This window comes from Bos indicus, chromosome 16, assembly GCF_029378745.1.
Source record: "Bos indicus isolate NIAB-ARS_2022 breed Sahiwal x Tharparkar chromosome 16, NIAB-ARS_B.indTharparkar_mat_pri_1.0, whole genome shotgun sequence".
In the NCBI taxonomy this organism is placed as follows: domain Eukaryota; kingdom Metazoa; phylum Chordata; class Mammalia; order Artiodactyla; family Bovidae; genus Bos; species Bos indicus.
The window spans coordinates 37,931,839-37,956,640 of NC_091775.1; the positions used below are offsets into that span (position 1 = coordinate 37,931,839).

A 24,802-nucleotide genomic window follows, 5' to 3' on the forward strand; every position below is an offset into this window, starting at 1 on the left:
GGACAGGTGACCGGAAGTTGAAGCTACTACGTGGCTAAGGCCCAAATAATCTACATTTTTTAATAGGAGTTTATCCAGTTTTCACTTACTCAAGTCTTACACCATATGTTCTATGTTACTTAAGTTTAAATGCATCGCAGAGTGAGTTGACATTTTTCTTTTGGAAAATTTTCCGGAAACGAAACCCTGAGTAATCGGAAGTGATTATTTGTGAACCAGAAGTTTGATGTCACCAAGGCCTGGGCGGATCGGCTTCAGAATGCTAGAGGAGTGCCTGTCGTTAAACCATTGAGATCTGGACGAAGAATCTGTAAAGTGAGGCCCCCTGCAGTAGGAAGAGTAAGAATCTGAGAGGTAAGTCCCAGAACGGACTTGTGTAACTAAAAGGGAATTTTGGAAAGGGACGGCGGCACGAGTTGAAGTTTGGGTGTTGAGCCGCTTTGGATTTAGGGAAAGGTTGCCTGTTGTTCCAGAAAGGCTTGTACCGCCTTTAAGGCCATCCATACATTTCTGAAAGCATATACTATGCCATTTTAATTTTATTACCAAGAAATGTAAATTAAGCTATGAATTTTTTTTGTCGCTTGTCAAACATTTGAAGAGAAGCTCCTCTGTGATGTATTTAATGAACAGTGGGTGGTGGTGGTGGTGGTGGTGTTAGAAGCTCAGTCGTGTCCAACTCTTTGCAATCCCATGGACTGTAACTCGCCAGGCTCCTCTGTCCATGGAATTCTCCAGGCAAGAATACTGCCATTCCCTTCTCCAGGATTTAGTGAACAAAATAGTGTCAATGAAGTCTCGTGAGGACTTAATTAGTTTAAATTAATTGCTTTTAAATTCCTGGTGTCCATCAGTGATACAAAAGCCCCTATATTAACTACAGTACTATTTCTGAGCTAAATTTAAGGACACACATATGATCATTTAGATTCTACTGGTGGTAATTTACAGTAAACAGTGAAATTTGAAAGTAAGCTACCCCTAATTTTTTTTAAGATATTTGGTAGCCATAACTATATTACCTTGTGAAAAGGGGCTTTAAGGGGCACTTCCAAATGCAAGTTTACTAAATGCAGCAGCAAGTAGAATATCATAATATTAAAATTACAGGGACTTGGTGAATGTGTTTATATGATACTGTTTTAATTTTTTCATTTTATACATTTTTAGGTTTTTCAGTAGAAGTCTTGGGGTACATTTTCATTGGTGAAAAACAATGACTACTCTTGAAAGCTTAGAAACCAAAGGTAAGTATTCTTCTTTTGGTGATAATTATTTTTAAAACATGAAATTTCTGACAATAAGATGAAGGAATGTTTCAGCCAGGGAACCAAACCCCAAAGAGCCCCTGGGAATCATCTGTGCCTTGGGAATCATCTGTGCTTCATATCTCTTCATGTTTGTTTTTTAATACAGTGTTTACACTTCAGCACTTCAGATATATGATTGAATATTAACATTGTTCGGTAGTATTTACTAGATGGCTACTGCTGTTAAACAGTAGTGAGAGCAAATGTTTTAGAGCTATGTTCTCTGTCGACTAGAAGATCAAGATTTAAGTAAATAAGAGCATACCTTTTTAAAGATTTAGGTAGACAGACAAACAACTGGCAGATATAGAATACCTTTTTCTTATTGCATTGGTTAGGGATACTGAAAGAATCACAAACTGGTGACTTAAATAACAGAAGTTTATTGTCTCAAAATTTTGAAATCTAGTAGTCCAAGATCTGGGCTTCCCTGGTAGCTCAGCTGGTTAAGAATCGCCTGCAGTGCAGGAGACCCTCATTTGATTCCTGGGTTGGGAAGATCCCCTGGAGAAAGGATAGGCTACCCATTCCAATATTCTCATGCTTCCCTGGTGGCTCAGACAGTGAAAAATCTGCCCATAATGCAGGAGACCTGGGTTCGATCCCTGGGTTGGGAAGATCCCCTGGAGGAGGGTATGGCAACCCACTCCAGTATTCTTGCCTGGAGAATCCCCATAGACAGAGGAGCCTGGTGGGCTACACTCCATAGGGTAGCAGAGAGTCAGAAACGACTCAGCAACTAACCACAGCACAGCACAGTCCAAGATCATGGGCTTCTCTGGTGGCTCAGTGGTAGAGAATCTGCCTACCAATGCAGGAGACTCAGGTTTGATCCCTGGGTTGAGAAGATTCCCTTGGAGTAGGAAAAGGCAACCCACACATATTCTTTCCTGGAGAATCCCATGGACAGAGGAGCTTGGCGGGCTACAATCCATGGGGTCACCAAAGAGTTGGACATGATTTAGTGACTAAGCATAAACAACAACAAAGTCCAAGATGAGTGTGTTGGCAGAGCCATGCTGCCTCTGTAGGCAGTAGAGAAGGATCTGTTCTAGGCCTCTCCCCTAGTTTCTGGTGGCTTGCTGGGAATTTCTTGTATTGCGTGTCTTGTAGACACATCATCATGATCTCTGCATTTTTGTTCATGTGGCATTTTCCCTGTGTATGTGTGTCTCTGTGTCCAAATTTATCCTTTTTTTATAAGGACATCAATCATATTGGATTAGAAATGCATACCTCTGTATGATTTCATCTTAACTAATTACATCTGCAGAGACTCTATTTCCAAATAACGTCATGTTCTGAGGTGTGGGACAACATTATGAATATTTGGAGTGGGACACAATTCAACTCAGAGTACTTGCTAACTACATTAGTTAGTTTTTAGTCCTGCTTTGCTTGTCCTTTGTAGAGCATTTCATGCTATTGCTCATTCCCACTTTTTGAAAGTCTTTCTATGATTTCCATGAGTTCATCTTATTTTCCATTTACTCTGTGGCCCTTCACTGTCCAACACAGTAGTGACATGTGGCTATTTGAATTTAAATTAATATTTTCTTAAAAATTAAAACATTTTTAGGTTTTCAGGTTTTTTTGAGGTTTTCAGTCACACTGGCCACATTTAAGTGCTCAGTAATCACTTGTGACTGGTGGCTATTGTATTAGAAAGTGCAGATATAGAGCATTTTCATCATTGTAGAAAGTCTTATTGGACACCACTGCTGTAGCTATAGTTTTTTGTGTTTTTTTTAATTTGGCCGTGTTGGGTTTTCATTGCTTTGCATCAGCTTTCTCTAGTTGCAGCGAGCAGGGGCTACTCTTTGTTGCAGGGCAGGGGCTTCTCATTCCCGTGGCCTCTCTCGTTGTAGAGCGTAGGTTCTAGGCTCACAGGCTTCGGTAGGTGTGGTGCTCAGGCTCCCTAGCTGCCACCTGTGGATTCCAGGCTGTGCCGGCTCTAGAGCGCAGGCTCAGTAGTTGTGATGCATAGGCTTAGTTGGTCTGGGATGTGTGGAATCTTCCCAGACCTGGGATCCAACCCGTGTCCCCTGCTTTGACAGCCAGATTCTTACTTGCCACTGTTCCACCTGGTACGGCCTATAGTTTCTTTTTAATCCTCTTCTTCTGGTTTACCTTTTAAATATTAATGTTTCTGAGCCCTCTTTCTCTTCTGCTTTCACTGCTTTAATACTTATGACTTCCAAATCTATAGCTTAGATCTCTTCTCTTGTGATTCAGACCCATACAGCCTACTGTCTACCGTCTTCACTTAGACATAGATTAAGTCTTAGCATGTCCCAAAGTGAGCACCTCTTGTTTGAGGTTATTCTTGGGTGGAGTGAGTTATGGAGAAACTGTTTTCTTTTTTTGAGGGGGGGAGGGGGGAAGGCCAGGCGGGGTGGAGTGAGATGAGAAACTATTCTCTAGAAGTCACTTTTGCAGCAAGCAGATCTCCAACAGCAAACTCTTTAAAGGGGGTTTAAATGTGTTTAGGAAGTGAAGATCATGCTAATAAATGTTTAATTGAATTCAATTCAGCTGTGTGTAACAGCATTTCAGAGTCACCAGAGGCTTTTTATAGTATTAGAATAAGCAAATTAAAAACTGAAATGAAAGTAACAAGCTGGGGATTAATGGGAAAAAGAGCAGTTAAATCGTAACTAATATGAAAGCAGTTAGCGGTGATTCTTGGCAAAAAGAAAAGTTATATATGACATTATCATTAGTAATTAAAAGTCACTGCAAGGCCTCTGTGAAATTATTATTTGTTGTTACTTGTTTGTAATGAGGATTAGAGTTATAAAGCACTTTCATATACATTGTTTCATTTGATCTTAATTTTACAGTGAAGTAGATAATTCAGCTATTAGTCCTAATCCTATGTAATATCATGATAACTGTTGTTAGTGAAGAAGAGTAACTTGTATCGCGTGGCCTGAGAAAGGGTGAACTTATCATGGCTGATGTTTGTTGGTTGCTTGCATTTCCTATTACTGCCTCAGAAAAGAAGCAGGATTGGCTTAAGGAGACAGAACTTTCTCTCAGTGGACATTTGAGCAGTAGCCATCATGAGAGGGATGTGTCCTTGCTGCTAGGGCTGTTATTGAAAGGGAAACATTTCAGTAAATAGGAACAACTAGAAAATTAGAATTCAAATCCAAACCTTTTTCGGAGAGTGAAGTTGAAATTAAAAGTAAAGGGATTAAAGTCAGACAATTTAGCCTGACCTTCAAATAGGAAGGTCTGAGACGTTCAGATACTTTTAATTCCATAAATAGTCTAACTTTTAAGTCTAGGTCTGTAAAATAACAGTTGTTAGGTGAAAAAGGACTCCATGGGTAGATAAATTTGGGAAATGCTGGATTAAAGGAGAGATTATACTATAGGACCCCTCAGAGCCTCTAATATATTAATGTACATTGTGCAACTCCAAAGAGGTATAGTATGCAGCACTGCCCACACTTATTTGACCAGGGAACTCTATTTGTGGGGCCTGTGACAAAAGGAATGTTTGGATTCCATGTCAGTACATGTGCGCCTAACTCTTTAAATTCACTGCCTATAGTATATTTTTCTAATTAAATGGTAACCAAACTTTATTAGGTGATATTGGTAATATTTAAAATAATATTAATTTAAAATCACCAAGTGATGATCCCTAATAACTGTTTTATAGCTGAACTGCATATGATCTGAAAAATTTGTCAGATTATAAATGAGTAATTACTGATTTTTTGTAATGGGAAAATATTCAGCAATTTTTAAATAATTATTGGATGTTGAAATGAAATCTTCTAGGTGATGTGTTAATGTTAACATTGATGAACTTCAAAACATGTATTCCCCTTTTCTGCACCAAGTACCTTTAAAGTAAGTTGGTGATACAAACATTAGGAGGCAGTCCCTTCCCTAAGGATCTCTCAGCAATTTCATCTACAGGAGAAAAATACTCTTGTGTTTGCATTATTCTGAAAGCACTGTAGGATATAGGGGTTGTGGGGGTCGCGGGGGTGGGGGTGTGTGCAAGTTAAATGGTTTGCCCAAGGTCATATAATAAGTGGCAGAGACTTAAGTTTTTGACTCAGGGTCCAGTGTTATTTCCCTTATACGATCCTGCTGAGTTTGAGTATCTGTCTTCATAGATTTACAGTTTTATGAAAAAAGGAGAAATGTCTTTTTAATAACAAACTATAAAATGATGTTCTTTTGTTGCCAAAAACTTGGCCTCTGTTCACCAGTGCCGAATAGAAACGTGAAGACAGAGCTTTGGAGGAGGAGCAAAGAGTAGCTTTGTTATTGGGTTGGCCAAGAGGTTCATTCAGGTTTTCCGATAAGATGTTACAAAACCCAAGGAGCCTTTTGGGCAACCCAGTACTTTGCCAAGCAAAGAGGGCCACAGCAGGCTAATGCTGTCTAGACTGTCCCTTTCCTGAGGGATGGCAAGGGGTCTTACAGTTTCAGAGTGGAAAATAGGGTTGTAGATAAGGATCAGGGCTGATGCTGTCTTACATTCTTCTTTCCTCATGGAGACATTAATTAAGATCATTAGCAATGGCATCAGGTGGTTCCAGAACTGATTCTGATAGTCCTCAAGGTTATCGTTGTATGACGTCCTTTCTGGAATGAAGAATGCTCACAAAGGACAGGAGCATTTTCTTGACATCAGGTGCTTTCTAGACATCATGTGCTTTGTACAGCTTTAGCGAGAGGGTAGTCATTCTCGGGGTGCAGTTAGACAAGAGAGAGAGAGAACAAAACATCTGTAGGAGACAGGGTGAATGGGCAGAAAGAATAAGGGCTGTAACATAATAATGTGGGTGTCTCAACTAGTTTCTGCTACAGCGAATTTGCCTCAGTATTTTAGAGCAAGGGTTGGCAAATTAGGGATCTTAGGCCTTCTGAGAATATTTGCAGTCAGTTTGATAATAGGGAACACTAACTTTGAATCCCACTTAAGCCTAGTGTTTATCCCAAATAAAAGGGCTTCCCAGGTGCCTGCCAGTGCAGGAAATGCCAGAGCTGAGGGTTCGATCTCTAGGTCAGGAGATCCCCTGGAGTAGGGCATGGCACACTCCAGTATTCTTGCCTAGAAAATACCATGGGCAGAGGAGCCTGATGGCTACAGTCCATGGGGCTGCAAAGAGTTGGACATGACTGAGCATGCATGCAAACGCACATCACAAATAAAAAGAACTGTTCTTTTCATTATTAGATCTATATTACAAAAAAACACTTTTATTGTTATTATAATTTGAATTTCATCATTAAAATTTTGGGTTTTTTCTTCATATATAAATGCCTATATAATATCCTTAATTTTGCCTCATGGTCCACAAACCCTAAAATATTTATTATCTGGCCTTCTATGGAAAAAGTTTGCCAACCCCTACTGTAGAATATTTGTTCTTTCCCTGCATGTCACCAATTTGGGAGAAAGGCAGAAAGAATGAGCCGTAAACCTTAGATATATTTTCATTCTTTAATAAGTTATCACAAGTAGAAATTACTATTGATGAATAATTGAAGAATCGTTTTGTTGGTTCCCTTTAAAGAATGGAAAGGGGTTGATATTTTACTCAAACATTGCCCATAATTACAGAGCTTGTACAGTAGGTCGTTGTCCTTCCACCAGACGGAAGGTAATTGCTCTTGAATATGCCCTGGGTTGGACCTAGTGTGTATGTAATAAAGGCTTCAATGTGTGTCACAGGAAAAACAGAATTATGAAAGTAAGTTACCAGGTGAGAAAACACAAAGCCTTGGCTCCCCAACCTGTCTCCTTGCCTGTGCACATTAGCTAGAAGTATAGATGTTACAAAGAGGGAGCTGCCATGTGATACACGGTACAGCTTTGGTTCTCACAAATGCTTGAGTAAGTAGAACAGTTTAAATAAAGTTAAGTGTAAACTGAGTTTGAACAAAGTTGATTAAATTTCTTGATTGGAGTTTTATAACATATTTTGTTTGAAACGAGATTTCTATTAAGTACCCATTAATGTTTCTTTGGCTTTTAAATGTAGCATTAACCATTTTATGTTTTGTTCTTGAATCTTCATTACCTAAAATTCCAACTTAACAATGTTATGACTTGCTTAGAAATCATATTTAATTTTATTTCTTCAGGTTCAGAGGGCCTGAATGGTATAGTTCTAGTGTGTCTTTTTGTGGTCTTTTAAATTACTACTCTGTAGTTAATTCGTGGTTCTACATTACTTCTTAAATGCCAGAATGTCTGAGTGACAAGATTAAATTTGCACTAAGTACAGTTAGACAAACTTAAAACCAGGTTTTGAGAGCATGGGAATAGGCCTTTATTTTTAAAACTGTTCATTTTGGGGAATTGTCCTCCATGCTAATATGCATGAATTAACTACAAAACCCTTTCGCTTTCTGAAGTATTCCTTTTTTCATCTTTTTGAAAGTAGAATCAGTCCTAAAGCCCAAGTATCTTAGTTAACACTTAATACAGAAATGACAGATACTTTATTCTACTATAAAATATTTTATTAAATAGAACACCTTAATTATAGCTCAGATGTCATTCTACCTCTTGTCTAATGAACATAACTTGGGATTCCCTGTCCATTACTACATACTTATGAAAAACTCTACAAAAATCTGTTAAATGAAAAAATAGTTCTGGAGTATGGTGATATAACTTTGTAGAACTTTAGTGTAAGAGAAAAGAAGGCAGAATTATGTTTTATCATATTAATTAAGCTTTTTCTCCCCTTGATGATAAACTCTGAAGTTTATCCTTATCACCACTATTACGTGTGCTCATCCTTTTTCCCTTGTTACCATGCATTAATCGTTCCTCAGAGTCTTAGGTACAAGGCATTTTACCAAGAATACAAGGGTAAACACAGGACACACAGTCCCGCCCTCATGGGACTTATATCCCATTGGAAGGCAAAAACAGTGTATTTCTAATTACACTGAACAAAATGTCAGTTAACTGTTGTGATAAATGGTAGAAAGCAAGGCATGGTCTTTGCTGTAGAAGCATATAATCTTGGAAGACTAGAGAAAGGCTTCCCTTTGAAAGTTTGAACTGAGATTCGAAAGGTGAGTCGGGAGGAGGAAGTTAGGAAGAATATTCCAATAAAAAATGTTTGCAGAGGAAGAGGAAGGAGTCTACTCCTACTGAGACACTAAGAGAAAACAAATAAGGCTGTAACTTAGGATCTGAGGGAGTGAACGGCATAAAGTTGAGACCCAGGAGTTGAGCAGGGAACTAGATCACCGAGGGCCAGGTAGGCCATGGTGAGGATCTTGGTCTTTATTCTGAGAGTAATGGGAAATCATTCAAGGGTCCAATCTGCCTTTTTTTTTTTAAGCTTGCTATAACTATTATATAAACTCTGTGGGCTTTTGCAACCTAACAGGGCTGTTAAGAGAGGCAATAAGTTTAGGCTGATAAGGTGCAATAGTTTTGGTTTGTGGGAAGGCCCAAAAATCTGCCTGCAACGCAGGAGACCCGGGTTCAATCCCTGAGTCAGGAAGATCCTCTGGAGAAGGGAATGGCTACTCATTCCAGTATTCTTGCCTAGAGAATTTCATGGACAGAGGAGCCTAGTGAGGTACAGTCCATGGGGTCGCAGAGTTGGACATGACCAAGGGACTACACTTTCCCAGACCAATTAACATCTTAGCTCTGGATTCATATTTGGACTGAAATCCTAGTTTGACACTGATGATTTGGACAAGCTATTTAACCTTTCATTGCCTCTGTTTCTGTCTGCAAAATGGGTACTATTATGCAAAGTCATGAGACTTGTAAAACCAAATGATACTGATGCATCTGAAGAACTTAGTAGAACTGAGTCCTTGGCACATAGTAAAGTGAATAAAAGCTATTCCTAGGTTTTGGCCTCAATTTTCTCAAATGTATTCTGGACTTGTAAAATGGCAAGGAATCTCACTTGTTGCTCAGAGGAATGTTAGTGAATTTACTAATTCAGGAATTCCATGTCAGGTGTCATTCTAGCCATCTCGTCGAGGCTTGCAACATTTCCCATCCTCACAGATTCTCAATTCTTTCTAAGCTCTAAACCACTTATTTTCTTGAATCAATGAGTGAAAGTAGCCTTTTCTTGGAGAAAGGTGACTCAGTGAAGCTTCTTACACTGCTTAATTTGAGATAAGGTAAAATAGAAAAGAAACAAACTGTTCTTTGACTGGAGCAATGGTAGTACAGTAGTGAGCGCAGCTGCCTTCCAAAGGTTATCTGAACTAAGGATGACTAGTCAGGTTGGCTTATATGAGAGGAGATCATTTATTTCAATTGAGCAAATTAGTAGGCATGAGCATCAATGTATTAAGTGTTTCAGAGGAAGGGGGATGGGAGCCATCATTTATCTGCATTTACTTCTGTGCAAGACAGTTTCTACACTTGAAGGGGCAGTGTGTACAGTAGTCAAGGCCCTAACCCTAACCCCAGTGAAGGACAGGGAAGCCTGGCATGCTGCAGTCCAAGGGGTCACAAAGAATCGGATATGACTGAGCGACTGAATAACAATGATGATAATACCCTCTACTTACTAGCTGGGTGGTGTGACTGTGGGCAAGTTCCTGGACCTCTTTGTGCCTCATTTTCTTCATCTGTAAAGGAGAGCTAATTACACCTACCTCAAAGGGTGATTTTAAGAATAAAATACTTATATGTAAAGTATTTAGAATAGTGTTTGACATGTGCTAAGTCTTTATAAACATTGGTTATTTGTTACCATTCTTTCATTGAAGACACAGGTAACCCTAGATGTACTGTTAAATCCATTTCGTGGAGGCTAAAACTGAAGCTCAGATAATTTGCAGGGTTTTGTACAGGATTATACAGGAAGCAGTGGTAGAAATGGAACTAAGAACCAGATCTGGCTAATCCCAGAGTCCATGGCATTTCTATAATGTCCTGCTCCTTCCATTTGTTTAGAGCATGGTGCCTGGCCACAGAGTGTTTATCATACTTATTGGGGAAGTGAGATTTAGCATATAATAAAACCCATAAATGATAATCATGGATCATGATTAAGATTCACACTGAGTGTTGAGATAGTTAAGTAGCACAGGCATTCAGAGTATAGGCTAAAAGTTGGAAATTTTTAATGCAGAGTAGAGTTTAAGCTGGCTTCTTAAAGGGATAAGTTAGAATCACAGTAAATGGTGGAAGAAGCCATCTAAAAGAATAAGAAATAGCAGAAACAGAGGCCTGATTAGAAGCCTAGGAGAGAGAGTAGTCCAGTTGGATAGTTTGTGAACCATTCTTTGCTAAGAGTTCACAAACAGGTGAGTCTGTTCTGAGATAGACACTTTCAAATAGGTATGTACATAGCCTACATTTATTTTTATTATTTAACTAAGATTATTGAGTGTCCACAATGTGCCAGGCATTTGATCTTACTACAGCCTTTCTTATCACAACCTTGTAGCATATTTATTACATATTTGTTACTATCTCCACTTTTCAGATTAGGAACTTGAGATTCATAGAGAGTTACATTATTTACCTAGGATTATACTAGGAAGTGGGCTTCCCCGGTGGCTCAGCAGTAAGGAATCTGCCTGCAGTGCAGAAGACACAGGAAACATGGGTTCGATCCCTGGATCAGGAAGATCCCCTGGAGGAGGGCATGGCAACCCACTCCAGTATTCTTGCTTAGAGAATCCCATGGACAGAGGAGTGTGGTGGGCTATAGTTCATAGGGTCACAAAGAATTGGACACGACTGAAGCGACTGAGCACAGCACAGCACAGCATACTAGGAAGTAGAAGTGGGAACCAAATACCTTGATTCCAAGTCTCTTGCAGTTTCCACCAAGAGAGAAACCATTTACTTAAGGAAGGTTTGAACCTATAAGACTTCGTTCATCCTTTGTTGACACAGGATTGTTTTGAAATTTAATTTTTATTTGAAAAAAATTTTTTTTTCAGTGCCAGGAATTCTGAATGTAGGGTAAAGTATATCTTGGCATTTCCTGGCATTTCTTTTCAGCAAATAGCTTGTTTTGTTTTCCATCCTACAGCCATCCTTACTCCATCCCCAATCCGAGGAGCAGGAGATGGAATGGAAACTGAGGAGCCGCCTAAATCTATTGAAGTTACTCCTGGAATCCAACCTATAACGCATCACATCCTTCAGAGTCCACGAAAGAAAGCAGTCCCATCAGAGAGCCCAGGAGTTCTTCAGCTAGGGAAGATTCTCGCTGAAAAAGCTGTGGAAGTCGAAGCTGTAAGAATTTTAGTTCCCAAAGCCGCTATAACCCATAATATCCCCTACAAAAATGCAAAGGTTAAGTCTCTGGGACATCATAAAGGAGAACTCCTTGGACAGCCAGAGGGAGTCATAGAACCCAGAAAGGAACTGTCTGAGGTAAAGAATACATTGGAAAAGCTCAAGAACTCTGAAAGGAGGTTGCTGCAGGACAAAGAAGGCCTTTCAAACCAGCTCAGAGTACAGTCAGAGGTAAGAACAGCCTTAATAGCTTTAATGACAATGGCTATGAACATAGAATGAACACAGAAAATATTATAAATATAGAATAAAATATATTTCCTCTTGGAATGTTGTTCATTATAACTTGTCATTACTCCAAAATGCTTCCTCTTAAATTTCCCGTTCTTTTAGTGCCTCTATTAGAATTAATGTTGGGAACTTATATTCTAAACATGGTTGAAGATGACATGTAAGGTACTTTGGACAATGTGCGGTACTTTGGACATTGTACAAGACCACCTGTAAGTTATTAAGGAGGTTACAGTTAAGAACTCACAGGCCAGAGATGAACCAAATCGACTAGTCAGTAATCCTTGCTTTAAGCATCCATAAATTCCAAGGATTTTTTCTATGTATAGATAATAGTTAGAATAAAGAAAATTGTGGAATAAGTATTGGTATCTTCATTGTAAATTGGAAATGACCTATACTGCTTGATTTACTGTCTTTAAACTTTTGCTGTTGTTGTTCAGTCACTAAGCTGTATCCAACTCTTTGCAACCCCACGAACTGCAACACGCCAGGCTTCCCTGTCCTTCACTGTCTCCCGGAGTTTACGCAAACTCATGTCCATTGAGTTGGTGATGCCATCTGACCATCTCTTCCTCTGTTGCCCCCTTCTCCTGCCCTCAATCTTTCCCCGCATCAGGGTGTTTTCCAATGAGTTGGCTCTTCACATCAGGTGACTAACAGTGAAACAAAGTGAGGAGTGGTAAGGCAATATTTGCTAAAATGTAAAGTGTAAAGGCTATTAAAAAAAAGTTCATAGTCTTTAATCTTTACATCTTAGTAAATATTGCCTTAGCACTGCCCACTTTGTTTCTGTTAGATTATACATCTTTGTTCTAGAGGTTAGTCTTTATAAGTGACACCATGGTTACTGATTCTTATCCAAATATGTTTCTAATGTATTTAATAATATATTTTAAATAACTAATTTGAAATTACAAAACTAGTACATATTTATTTGTAAACATCTTAGAAAATACAGAAAAAACAATGAAAATAGTATCACCTATAAATACCATCCAGCTGTAAGTGCATAATTATACATATTGAGTTCATTTTTGCCTTGTAATTTACTTTTTTTAGTTAATATTTTCCCATGTCTCAAGATATCCTATTAAAATATCATTATTAATAGCAACAGTGTTTTTCAGTAACTATACCACATGCCAATACCTTTTATTGGACATTTGTTTTAATTTTGTTTCATTTTTTATAACAGTGTGAAGAACATGATTATAGACATCTTGAATAGCTTTCTTTGCTTAAATTCTTAAAAATCCTAGGGCACAAAGAAACCAATTTTTAAATGTTGAAAAAGATTTATAAAACACTGTCATACTTTTTAGCAAAATTTATTGGTTCAGTTTTTTAAATTTTTTCCTTTAAGTGTTGATGAGAGGCAGTTTGTAATTATTATGATAATGATTTGTACTCTTAAGAGGCTCAAATTATAACTGCATGGACTGTAGATTAATAGAGATATAGACATGGTATGTATATATTATGAAACTTAACTGTTTGATATCACTTTTTGATATGCACTTGTAGTAATGGCGGTCCAAATTACATATGAAACACAGTTTCTCTTCTGTTCATTTTGCTACATTGAACTCACTGGCATTACTTGAGCTTGTATTGGTCATGATTTCTTCCAGGTCAATCGTGAGTTAAAAAAGCTGCTGGTGGCTTCTGTTGGGGATGACCTTCAGTATCACTTTGAACGTGTAGCCCGTGAGAAAAATCAGCTTATTTTAGAAAATGAAGCCCTGGGTCGAAACATTGCTCAGCTTTCTGAACAGTTAGAACGGATGTCAATACAGTGTGATGTGTGGCGAAGTAAATTCCTCGCAAGCAGGTATTTTCTATTTTATTTCCTAGTTTTTGCTCTGCCAGATTTGTTGACCCTCCTAATGCAAAAAAAAAAAAGTGTAGTGTGAAAATTTCTGACTGAGATGGTCAGATTACCTCATACATAATTTAAGAGATGGACTCTCCCTCCTCTGGATGGTCATACAGTAAATAGTAACTCATTTCCTACTTTTTGCTCTGTCAGATTTGTTGATCCTTCTAATGCAAAAAAAACTGGATTGTAGTGTGAAAATTTGACTGAGATTGTCAAATTAACTCATACATGATTTAAGAGATGGACTCGCCCTCCTCTGGATGGTCATACAGTCTCCCTAAATGGAAAAGTGCTAGCATAAAGCTACTCCCTCATTCCAGATTCTGAGTTACTCTTCTGTAGTGGAAATCACTCTAACTACAATGTTTAAGATCAGAACAAAACTAAACTCAGACAGCTAATAAATATTTAAATTTTTAAAAGAAGATTTTTCCCCACATTCTAAAAACTCACATATCATTGCCACTGCATAATGTCTTATTTTGTCTCTCAGACTCTGTTCTCATTGCTCATTTAGCTACATCATAATAGAGCTTCCCAACCTTTTTCTCTTTATACACAAATAGAAAGCGATAATCTGCATGGCATACCGGACGAGGCTACCTCTCTAGTAGAGGTGAAAACCTTAGGCCCTTACAACCCCCAGACGCATGAATACACTGGTAGTTGGGAAGGTCTCTTATATGTTACTATTTTCTATTCATCCCCTCCTTCCAACTTTGAGTTACTGGAGAACAGAATGTGGGTGTTATCCATCTGGGTATTTTCAGTGTTTAGCTCAGTGCTTCCCGTATAATATGTTTAATAACATTGATTTAAGAGGTTTCTCACAAACACCAAAGGTTTCCAGTCTGTACCTTAAGAACCACTGATTGTAATGAATATATTTTTAGAAAGTTATTTCTTCATGTCTTAATATCGGTGATACTTTCTAATAATTGATTACTCTGTTAAAATCCTTAATTTGTTTTCTAATTGTACTAATAAAGGATGTATTTGGAGAAATGAATTTACTGTTTATTGGCTTAGAATGAATAATTTTTACTGAACAGCTTAAGAAGCAAATCATGCATGCATTTTACAGATTACTACAATATGTAATTTATTAAACATTCTGATCAATGTTAATAGTAATACTTTGAGGGCAATAATAGTGAAACCAAACTTTATTTATATTTTAGTTGATTTAATCTTTTAACATCAGAACTGTTTTCATTTTAAGGAATTCAGTGGTTACTGTGGTCTGAGACTTTAATTTTAGTTGTAAGATTTTTTCAACTGAATAAAAATACTTTAAAATTTTGCTTCAGTTCTATCACTAGAGAATTGTTAAACACATTTTGCTACATCCAATCAGAAAACATGAAGCTTTTTTTTTTTTTTAAACAAAAAGGGAACGAAATGGCTCTATGTATGCTAATACGAAAAAAATCATCAAGGTAAATTATTAGGTGAAAAAGTGAACTACAAAAAAGTTTGTATCAAATAATTCCTTTTTGTAAATAAAATTAATATATTTTTATACATACTTTTATGCTGATATACATATAAGTTATTTTTTCCTATAAAAATATATTGGTTACTTTATTGATTACTGATTATAAAAGGAGGGGCCTGACTGCTGGACAAGAGGACTTAGTTTTCCTTTTATATAAACCTTTCTATATTTAATGTTTTTCTAATGACAGGTAATGAGTGGTAGAAAAATAACTCTTGTTTTTCTCTAAAATTTTCTCTATTTGAGAATAATTAATGTTATTTTTCTTCCAAAATTTGGTTAATCTAGAGTAAGACTGAAGTACATTCCAAAGTCACTATACAGGAAAGTTAAAACATTGTTTTCTTTGTCATTTTGTAAACAGATATTTTAATTGAGTCCCTTTAATGAGTTCTAAACTCATAAACATTTTAAATGTTATGCTTTTGAACTGTGGTGTTGGAGAAGATTCTTGAGAGTCCCTTGGACTGCAAGGAGATCCAACCAGTCCATCCTAAAGGAGATCAGTCCTGGGTGTTCATTGGAAGGACTGATGTTGAAGCTGAAGCTCCAGTACTTTGGCCATCTGATGCGAAGGGCGGACTCATTTGAAAAGACCCTGATGCTGGGCAAGATTGAAGGCAGAAGGAGAAGGGGACAACAGAGGATGAGATGGCTGGATGGCATCACCGACTCGATGGACATGGGTTTGGGTGGACTCCGGGAGTTGGTGATGGACAGGGAGGCCTGGCGTGCTGCAGTTCACGGGGTTGCAAACAGTCGGACACCACTGAGCGACTGAACTGACTAAACTGAAGTGAAGGTTTAAAAACTGAGAAGTAATTTGACAGTTGTAAATCTTTTTGTAAGTTGTTAAAAATGATAATCACTGAGGTAGTATATTAACTTTTTAACACTGTCTGAGAATTTATATGCAAGATTTTTATCTTTTCCAGGGTTATGGCAGATGAGTTAACCAACTCCAGAGCAGTTCTGCAGCGTCAGAACCGTGATGCACAGAGCGCTATACAAGATCTCCTGAGTGAACGGGAACAGTTTCGTCAGGAAATGATAGCTACACAGAAGTATGGCACTTGTTTACATTCTGAGCCCTTCTACTTTCTCCTGCAATTTTTGTTATAGTTCTTTCGTATTTCTACATTTATTAATTCACTGAGCATATACTTTGAGTAGCATTTTAAAATAGCTGCCCAGGGAAAGGAGGAAGAATGAAAAAAGCAGAAGACATGCTTCTTATATTCTTAATGGGGGAGAGATTAGTTATATCTATAGTGGAAGAAATTTTTGCATTTAAAAGTACTTTTTGGTTACAGTTATAGCAGTTTTGTAGTTTTTGGTAGAAGCCAAAAAGTATACCGGTCTTTACTTTGGAGGGAGATCTTTTTGAGAACTATTCTACAGTATGAGAGCTTACTTTCATATCCATATGCACCAGAACTGTCAAAATTGAGACTCTTCCTTAAAAGCACTTTATACTTTTATATAATTGATTTCTTACAAATTAAATAAAATTCAAGAGAAAATTATAGGGGACATTAGAAGAATGAAAATATATCAAAATATCAGATTTTGTGGGAGGCAACTAAAGCAGTGTTTAGAGGGAATTAATAAAGCTATAGCTTTAAATGCTTATTATAGAAAAGGAAAAAAGGTCTCATCAATAAGCTAAGCTTCCTTTTTAAGAAATACAAAGAGCAAATTAAGCAGAAGGAAAGAAAGGATGAGAGCAGAAATAAATGAAATAGAAAACCAAACACTGGTTCTTTGAAAGGATAAAGTTACAAAACCTCCAGGCAGTACAATCAGGGGGAAAAAAAAAAAAAAGATACACAGCATGAGAAGGAAAGGGGATACTACAGAGTCTATAGTCATAAGATAATAGGGGATGTTATGAACAACTCTTTTCCAATCAGTTCAACAGCTTACATGGACAATCTACTTAAAAGACTCAGACTACTAGAATACTCAAGAACAGATAACCTGAATAGATAACCTGAATAGCCCTGACCTATTAAAGCAATTTACTTTGTAGTTAAAAATCTTCTAATAAACTCCAGGCCTACGTGAATCAAGTGGTAAATACTAACAAACATCTAAGGAAGAAATAAAACCAAATTTATACAACTTTACTAGAAAATAAAAGAACAGTTTCTACCTTATTTTTTGTGGCCAGCATCATCTTGATACCAAACTATACAGAGGCATTACAAGAAAACTGCAGGCCAATATCTATCTATAATGACTATAGATGCAAAAATCCTTAATGGAATTTTAGTGATTCAAATCCAACAATATATAAAAAGCTTTATACATCATGGCCATGGAGGTTTTACCCCAAGAATTATAGGTTGGTTTATCATTTAAAAATCAACCAATGAAATACAAAAAAATTATCATATATATACATACATACATGCACACATATAATGTATATATACACACACACATATGCATACACATACATATATATATACACACATACCATATAAGCATCTCAATAAATGCACAAATTAAATAAGTAGTACTATAATACTGAGTATATTATATTTTACCTGTACTAAAATAAGAGAACCAAAAAGGTACTTTTTGCCTCTCATAACCATAAAATCAGTTTAGGTGGTTTTTGTAATCTGACTTATTTTACCAGACTTCCTGGTTTATTGAACTCTTGAGAGAAAGAGGAGAAAGAAACTATATGATTTCAGAAACATGTTTCTCAGCATTCTTGCTTTTTATATTTTATCCTCTTACTAATGTTCAGTGCTGTGTGTTGCTGCAGGTTGCTGGAGGAGCTCTTGGTCTCTTTGCAGTGGGGAAGGGAGCAAACTTACTACCCTAGCGGGCAACCTCACAGCACGGCAGAACTAGCATTAACAAATCACAAGTTGGCAAAAGCAGTAAATTCTCATCTTCTGGGAAATGTTGGCACTAATGGTCAAAAAAAGGTTCCATCAACAGTTGAATTCTGCAGTACTCCAGCAGAAAAAATGGCTGAAACGGTAAAATATTTCTCTTTCATGATCTGTATAACCTCTAAGACTGTCCTCTTACATGTTATAATGAAAAGTGCTTGGCACTGGGAGTTAGGAAATATGGAATCAAAATTTCTCATGCTAATGAGCTAGTAATCTTGGAGGAAATTATTTCCTCCTCTGAGCTTAATTTTCTCAAACTCTATTAGTATACTCCTGAGGAGAAAAAAGTGTAATTGTTTTTAAAGATGGCCACTCCTATCTTAGTTCAGCTGCTTGCCCTCTTGGTTTCTGTACCCATCCAACTCGTACCTCAGATTCAGTAGATGACTTTGGTTCCTCATTCACAGAACAAAAAGAGGGTAGAGGCAGAAAACTCCCTCCAGGTCCCAGCTGCTATGTATCTCGAAGCCTAGCTATGTGGCCTCCAACCTTACATATATTTCTGTTACTGGAAAAGTGTCTCTTTGGCTCTCCAAAGCATAGCATATTTCCCCAGGCTCATCAGGCCTCCCACTAACAGGTACTTCTTCTGTTGACTCTTTTTACTTAAGAACGTGTCCAAGTGTCTTCCATCTAAAAAGAAAACTGTTCCCTCTATCTTAAGTTCTCTACATATGGTCTTATCACCTTCCCTTCACAACCAAAACTCTGGAACAAGCAGTTCATATTTATTTCTACTTACATACCTCCCTTCCTCAACTCCTGCCATTGCTTATCTCAGTAGAATTCCAGCTCCACTGTCCTGAAAAAGGACTCTCATTAAGGCCATGAGTATTTAAGTACTTTGTCACATTTTACTTGAACTCCCTCAGTTTCTGAAGCCGTCATACTCTCCCAATTCTTTGCTACTGCTGTGACTGTTCGTTCTCAGCATTTGGTGGGGGGAAGGGGAATCCTCTTCCTGTGCCCACTCTTGAGCCTTTCCTCACGTAGTTGACTTTCTGTATCATCTCGGGATTATCATTAGCTAATCCCCATAGCATTATGCTTGTGACTTCTTCAGCTGAGACTTTTTTTTTCTAGAATAAGATACATACCCAGCTGGACATCTCCATTAGCTCGTCCCATAGACAGCTAAAAACAGAACAACCTCTTGCTTTTGTATTTGTATTACCATTCTAGGGGGAAAAAAAAAGTAAAAGAAAAATAACCTGTTTCTTCTGTATTTCCTAGCTTAGCGAACTGTACCTACTACATTGGATGTTTTGAGGATTCCATAAAATAATACATATAAAGCCTGTAGCCATTTGCAGTATAGGTAATTTCTCAATAAATAGTAGCTATCATTTTTTATATCCTTCATCCCCTAAACCTGTTGCCTTTATGAGTCCTGTCAGTTTCTTCTAATTTATTCCCTCTGCCAAGTTTAGACACCTGATTGCCAGGCTAGACTGTACAGTAGCCTCCTAACCAGTATCCCTCCCTTGCTTTTTTACTTACCTGCAGCCATCCTCTGCTGCCAGACTGTTCTTTCAAAAATGTCAGTCCCATCATCTTGGTACTCATGTTCAGAGGATTCCCAGTCTCCCTCGTTACTGAATCTGAATTATTTCATATTGTATAGAAGGCCTTTCATTAATCATTATTCCAGCTCCCCTTCCCTTGGAGCATTTCCCAGGTGTGCCCACCCCCTGCACTTCACATCCCAGCTGTGTTAACCACTTTCATTCCACAGACGGGCCACTGTACCTCACGCCTCTGTACATACTTCCCTCTGCCTAGACTGCCTCCCAACAATCTCTCTCCTTGCCCAACCACTACACTGCCTTTAAGAATCAGCCTTCCCTGATTCCTTCAGGCAAACCTAGATTTTCCTTCCTCTAGGCTTGCAGTTCATCTTGTACATAAATCTAGTATAGCTCTTTATCATGGTTCATTGCAGTTTGATTCTCCACCTCCCAAACTGTAAGCTCTTCAAAGATGGGCACTATGTTTCCTCGAGTCTGGCATAATCCTCTATACATAGTAGGTGTTCAGCTATTTACTGAATGAATCAGTCCCTGAAACTAAACATTATCCAAAATTATTTCTCCTTTTCTATTCTTTTTGTTGGGAAATTGTGTTGCTGCCCACTCAGTTGCTGCCAGTAGCATCTGGTATAACTAACTGCTTCTGATATCTTGAAACACTCTCTTCCCGTGGCTGATGTAACCTTACCCGCTCTCTTTTCTCTTTTCTCTGACCATTCTATTTCACTACACGATGGTGGGTAGCCTCAGGGCTTGTTCTTGGTTTACATCCTTTTCCTCCAGTCCTTTATCCACCACATTGTCTCACGGAACAAAACTGACGGTCCTCCTTCCTCAGTGTCTCTTAGACCTTTCAGCCACATTGCTTCAAGATCAACCTTTCTTAGCTTAATTATTGCATTAAACTCCCTTTCTCTCTTATTCCCATTGTCTGCTTTGGTTCCCACCCCTTCTCTCATCCACCAGCTGTGTACAGAGTGATCTCTCTGAAAGACACCCAGCTTAAAATCTTGATCACTTTCAGGCTAAAATCTTGAAACCTTTTATCCTATTGGTATCTCAGTCTCCTTTAACTGTATTCATTTGCCATTTTGTTTCTAAAGATACATAATGTAATTACAAATATAGAGAATAGGGGTACCTTTCTTATTTCCCCTTCTCAATTTATAAGCAGCTTTAAGATAAGCCCTTTATCTCTGTCCTTTAGCATCTAACCAAGCTCCATAAAAACAGAAGAATATAAAAAACTAAATTGAAGAAGCAATAATCCTGTAGAAAAACAGAGGTATGGAAATGAAATGGTAGCTCTTAAATGATGCCAGGACATTTTTTAATTAGTTGTGGCCCCTTGGGTACATTGGTAACTTAGAAGGAAAAAATCCTGTTGGACAATGTGAGAGCTAGGGAAACAGACACCTTGAGCCATTTCTGAAAGCTGTTTTAATAAGCCTTACATAGAAGAGAAAGCTCCTTTCCTCACTGCTTTTCCCAGTTCCTTTCTAATTCCACTGCCAATCTCCTTTGCACAGTAACTCATACTCATCATAATGATGATGGTTGTCACTGTTTAGTTGCTAAGTTACGTCCAACTCTTTTCGACCCTATGGACTGTAGCCCCCAAGGCTCCTCTGTCCATGACATTTCCCAGGCAAGAATATTGGAGTAGGTTGCCATTTCCTTCTTTAGGGGATCTTCCTGACCCAGGGATCAAACCCATATCTCCTGCATTGTAGGCAGATTCTTTACTGCTAGGCCACCAGGGAAGCCCTATGAAGATGGTTAGGAGAATATGAAAATGAGAAACAGGAGCTATGAGCCAGCCATGTTATCCTTGCCCTTAACCAGAGAATTTTTTTCAAACCAAGATTTCCTCCAGTTGTGGGTCTCAGAAAATGAAATGGAATAGAAAATTTAGAGCAGAAGAATTGAGAGTGTATGATGTCCATGAATCCAAGAAACAAAAACATGATCTTTAGCATAATACTGCATGTAAATTAGAAAAAAAAGAAATGAAAAGCCATTGATTTGACAAGTAAATAATCAAAAACTTTGAAATACATGTCAATAGAAGAATAAAGGTAGAATTCCAGTTTCAAGCAGTTCAATGAAGGCCTGAAGGAGAAAGGTAATAAGTATATTTTGATTAAGGATAAAAATGAGTATCACTTATGGTAAAATAGATATAACCGTATCAATTTATTTTCTTCTATATTTTCATCAATACGCATGAGAACATTTATTTTTAAAAATACATAACCTAGGTAATATAACAACTAGACATCATCGTTAAATTTAGAGCTTTTTGAGAAAAAGCGTAAGTTCTCGAGTCAAATTCATCATTCAGATCTTACTTTTTATGGTAGTTCCCTATTAATGAAATAGAATGTATGAGTAGTTACATATTAGTAAGCCAAGGACTTTTGTAGTCCCTGCTGTATATATGACATTACCTCTTACTTTCCTTAGGTTCTACGCATTTTGGATCCAGTTACATGTACCGAAAGCTCACCTGATAATCCATTTTCTGAGTCTTCACCAACCACCTTACTTGCTACAAAGAAAAATATTGGACGATTTCATCCCTATACAAGATATGAAAATATAACTTTCAATTGCTGCAATCACTGCCAGGGAGAACTTATTGCCCTTTAACAATCAGTCTGGTGGAGGCACACTACAGGCACTTGTTTTTACCCAAGAGTCATTATTATTTGGGAGCTGGGGGTCTTTGGATGCTAGAAGTATTATCTCTTTCTATTTAAATAATATATATCCCCAAAGATGTTCCATGTACTGGACTCCAGATTACCCTTTCTTAATAAATACCTCAGGGTAAAGAAAAAAAAATGAAACTGTGTAGATATATATAAGTAGACAATACTTCCCAGGCATGTTAAGATGGTTTTCCTAAAGGACTAGATTCTATACCTTTGTTTCAGGCCCTAATTTATTATTTATCTTGCTATATATTTTACATAAACAGATTTAATTTCTGAACTCTAAAGCAAGGATTGGCAGACTGTAGCCTTGGGTCATATGCAGCCATACCTATTCATTTACTGTTGTCTATGGTTATGCTACAATAGCAGCATTGAGTAGATACAACAGGGTTTATATAACTAGCAAAGCCTGAAATATTTATTATCTGACTCTTTACAGAAAAAGTTTTCTGACCCTCACTCTAACACAAAAGTAGCTGCAACGGTTGGGGAGAGAATGGGGTAGGAGTCCTTTCTCTTTTTGGTGATTTTGGAGCAGAGTACAAAAGAGTCTTATGGAAATAACAGGTGGAGGAACTATTTTAAGAATAAATGCTAAATGTTAAAAAAATTTAAATATTTTACAGCCACATTAAACAAATGCTTGAGCAAAATCATTGTTCTTATTTTGGTTTTATGCAGGGGATTCTGTATTTTAAATGGATATAACTGATCTACAGAAGAAACTTAACTGTTGAGCTCAGTTTGGCAATTGCAGCACAATAGGAATATCCAATTTGATACTTATGAAATATGGCAGAGAAAGTAAGATCTTTGGAGAACATCGCTCAAGCTCAAAAATGCAGTTCATCAATTGATTTTTACTATGTAATGTGTTATTATTTATTTATGATGGGCCATCATAAAACACCTTTTTAGAGGCCTGGAAAAATGTCCACAAAAATGTTGATAACAAATTACCCTAATGGGTTTCTTTACCTATCAGTAAAGAAATCCTCAAAAGACAAATCTGATCAAGTAACAATATATTTTAATGTCAACTTAAAGATTTTTTTTTTTTTGGTCTGATTCATCTGAGTTGTAGTTTCAAGTGGGTGGCAATAAATTTCTTTACCTGCTTTAGTTTGAATATTGATTTTTTTCTTCCCTCCAGAATGATGTGCTTCAATTCAAGTCTTCATCTAGTTTATACTATTTACAACTTACTCTTCAGTCTTTCTTTTAAGTTTACAGAGCATAAAACTTAGAAGAAAACATAGAGGAAAAGCTTCATGACAGTGGATTTGGTAATGATTTCTTGGCTATGACACGAGAAGTACAGGCAACAAAAGAAAAAAATGGATGGATTAAACCTCATCAAAATTAAAACTTTCTGCATACCAAAAGAAACACTCAACAAAATGAAAAGGCATCCTGCAAAATGAAGGAAAATATTCACAAGTCATGTATCAAGGGTCTACTGATGAGAATAAATGAAGGGCTGCAAGTCAACAACCAAAAAAAAAAAAAAAAAAATCCAGTTTAAAAAAAATGGGCCAAGTAATAGACATTTCTCTAAAAGAGATATACAAATGGCCAATAAGGACATCAAAAGATGCTCAGCATCACTAATTATTAAGTAAATTCAAATTGCTATCACTTCATACCCAGAATGGCTACTACCAATAAAGCAAAATAACAAGTGTTGGCAAAGATGTGGAGAAACTGGAACCCTTGTGCCTTGCTGGTGGGTATGCATACAACTGCCGTTATGATCCAGGAATTCCACCTCGAGGTAGATACCCAGAAAAATTGAAAGCAGGGACTCAAAAGGATATTTGTATACCAGTGTTCATAGCAGCATTATTCACAATAGCCAACAAATAGTAGCACGTGTCCTTTGATGGATGAATACATAAACAAAATGTATATACATGCAATGGAATATTCAGCTTAGAAGGAGTAAATTCTGATGCTACAGCATAGATGAACCTTTAAAACTCCATATTGAGATCCGACACAGAAGGACAAATAGTGTATGATTCTACTTATATGAGGTACCTGAAATGATTAATAGAAATAACAAGTAGAATAGTGGTTACCTGGGGTTAAGGGAAAGCAGAATGGAGAGTTTTTGTTTGCTAGGTACAGAGTTTCAGTTTGGGAGGATGAAAAATCATGAAGACAAAGGGGTATGGTTAAATACATATGAATGTATTTAATGACACTGAATTATACATTTTTTAAAATGGTCAAAATGATAAATCTTAGGTTATATATATTTTACCACAATAAAAAAAAATTCTATACATATAATCACAAACTAGTGGCACACTTTGCAACTGTTGGTTAAAGCGTGTCAGTAATAATAACAATAGCTCGATAACAAGTTAATCGAGCTATTAACTTGTTCCTTGTTATGAAGGAACAGACTTCATATTAACAACCTA

At 37.2% G+C, this 24,802-nt stretch overlaps 1 protein-coding gene across 1 annotated transcript; it reads left to right on the top strand.

Annotated features, from left to right (window-relative positions):
- The first annotated feature begins 11 nt into the window (after window positions 1–11).
- Window positions 12–23,495, top strand: BLZF1 (basic leucine zipper nuclear factor 1). Its single transcript, XM_019976648.2, has 7 exons — window positions 12–354; window positions 1,171–1,247; window positions 11,330–11,769; window positions 13,464–13,663; window positions 16,145–16,273; window positions 17,989–18,208; window positions 22,120–23,495. Exons 2-7 carry the CDS (start codon window positions 1,217–1,219, stop codon window positions 22,303–22,305), a joined length of 1,206 nt encoding a protein of 401 aa, XP_019832207.2. The 5' UTR covers window positions 12–354; window positions 1,171–1,216; the 3' UTR covers window positions 22,306–23,495.
- The last annotated feature ends 1,307 nt before the right edge of the window (window positions 23,496–24,802 follow it).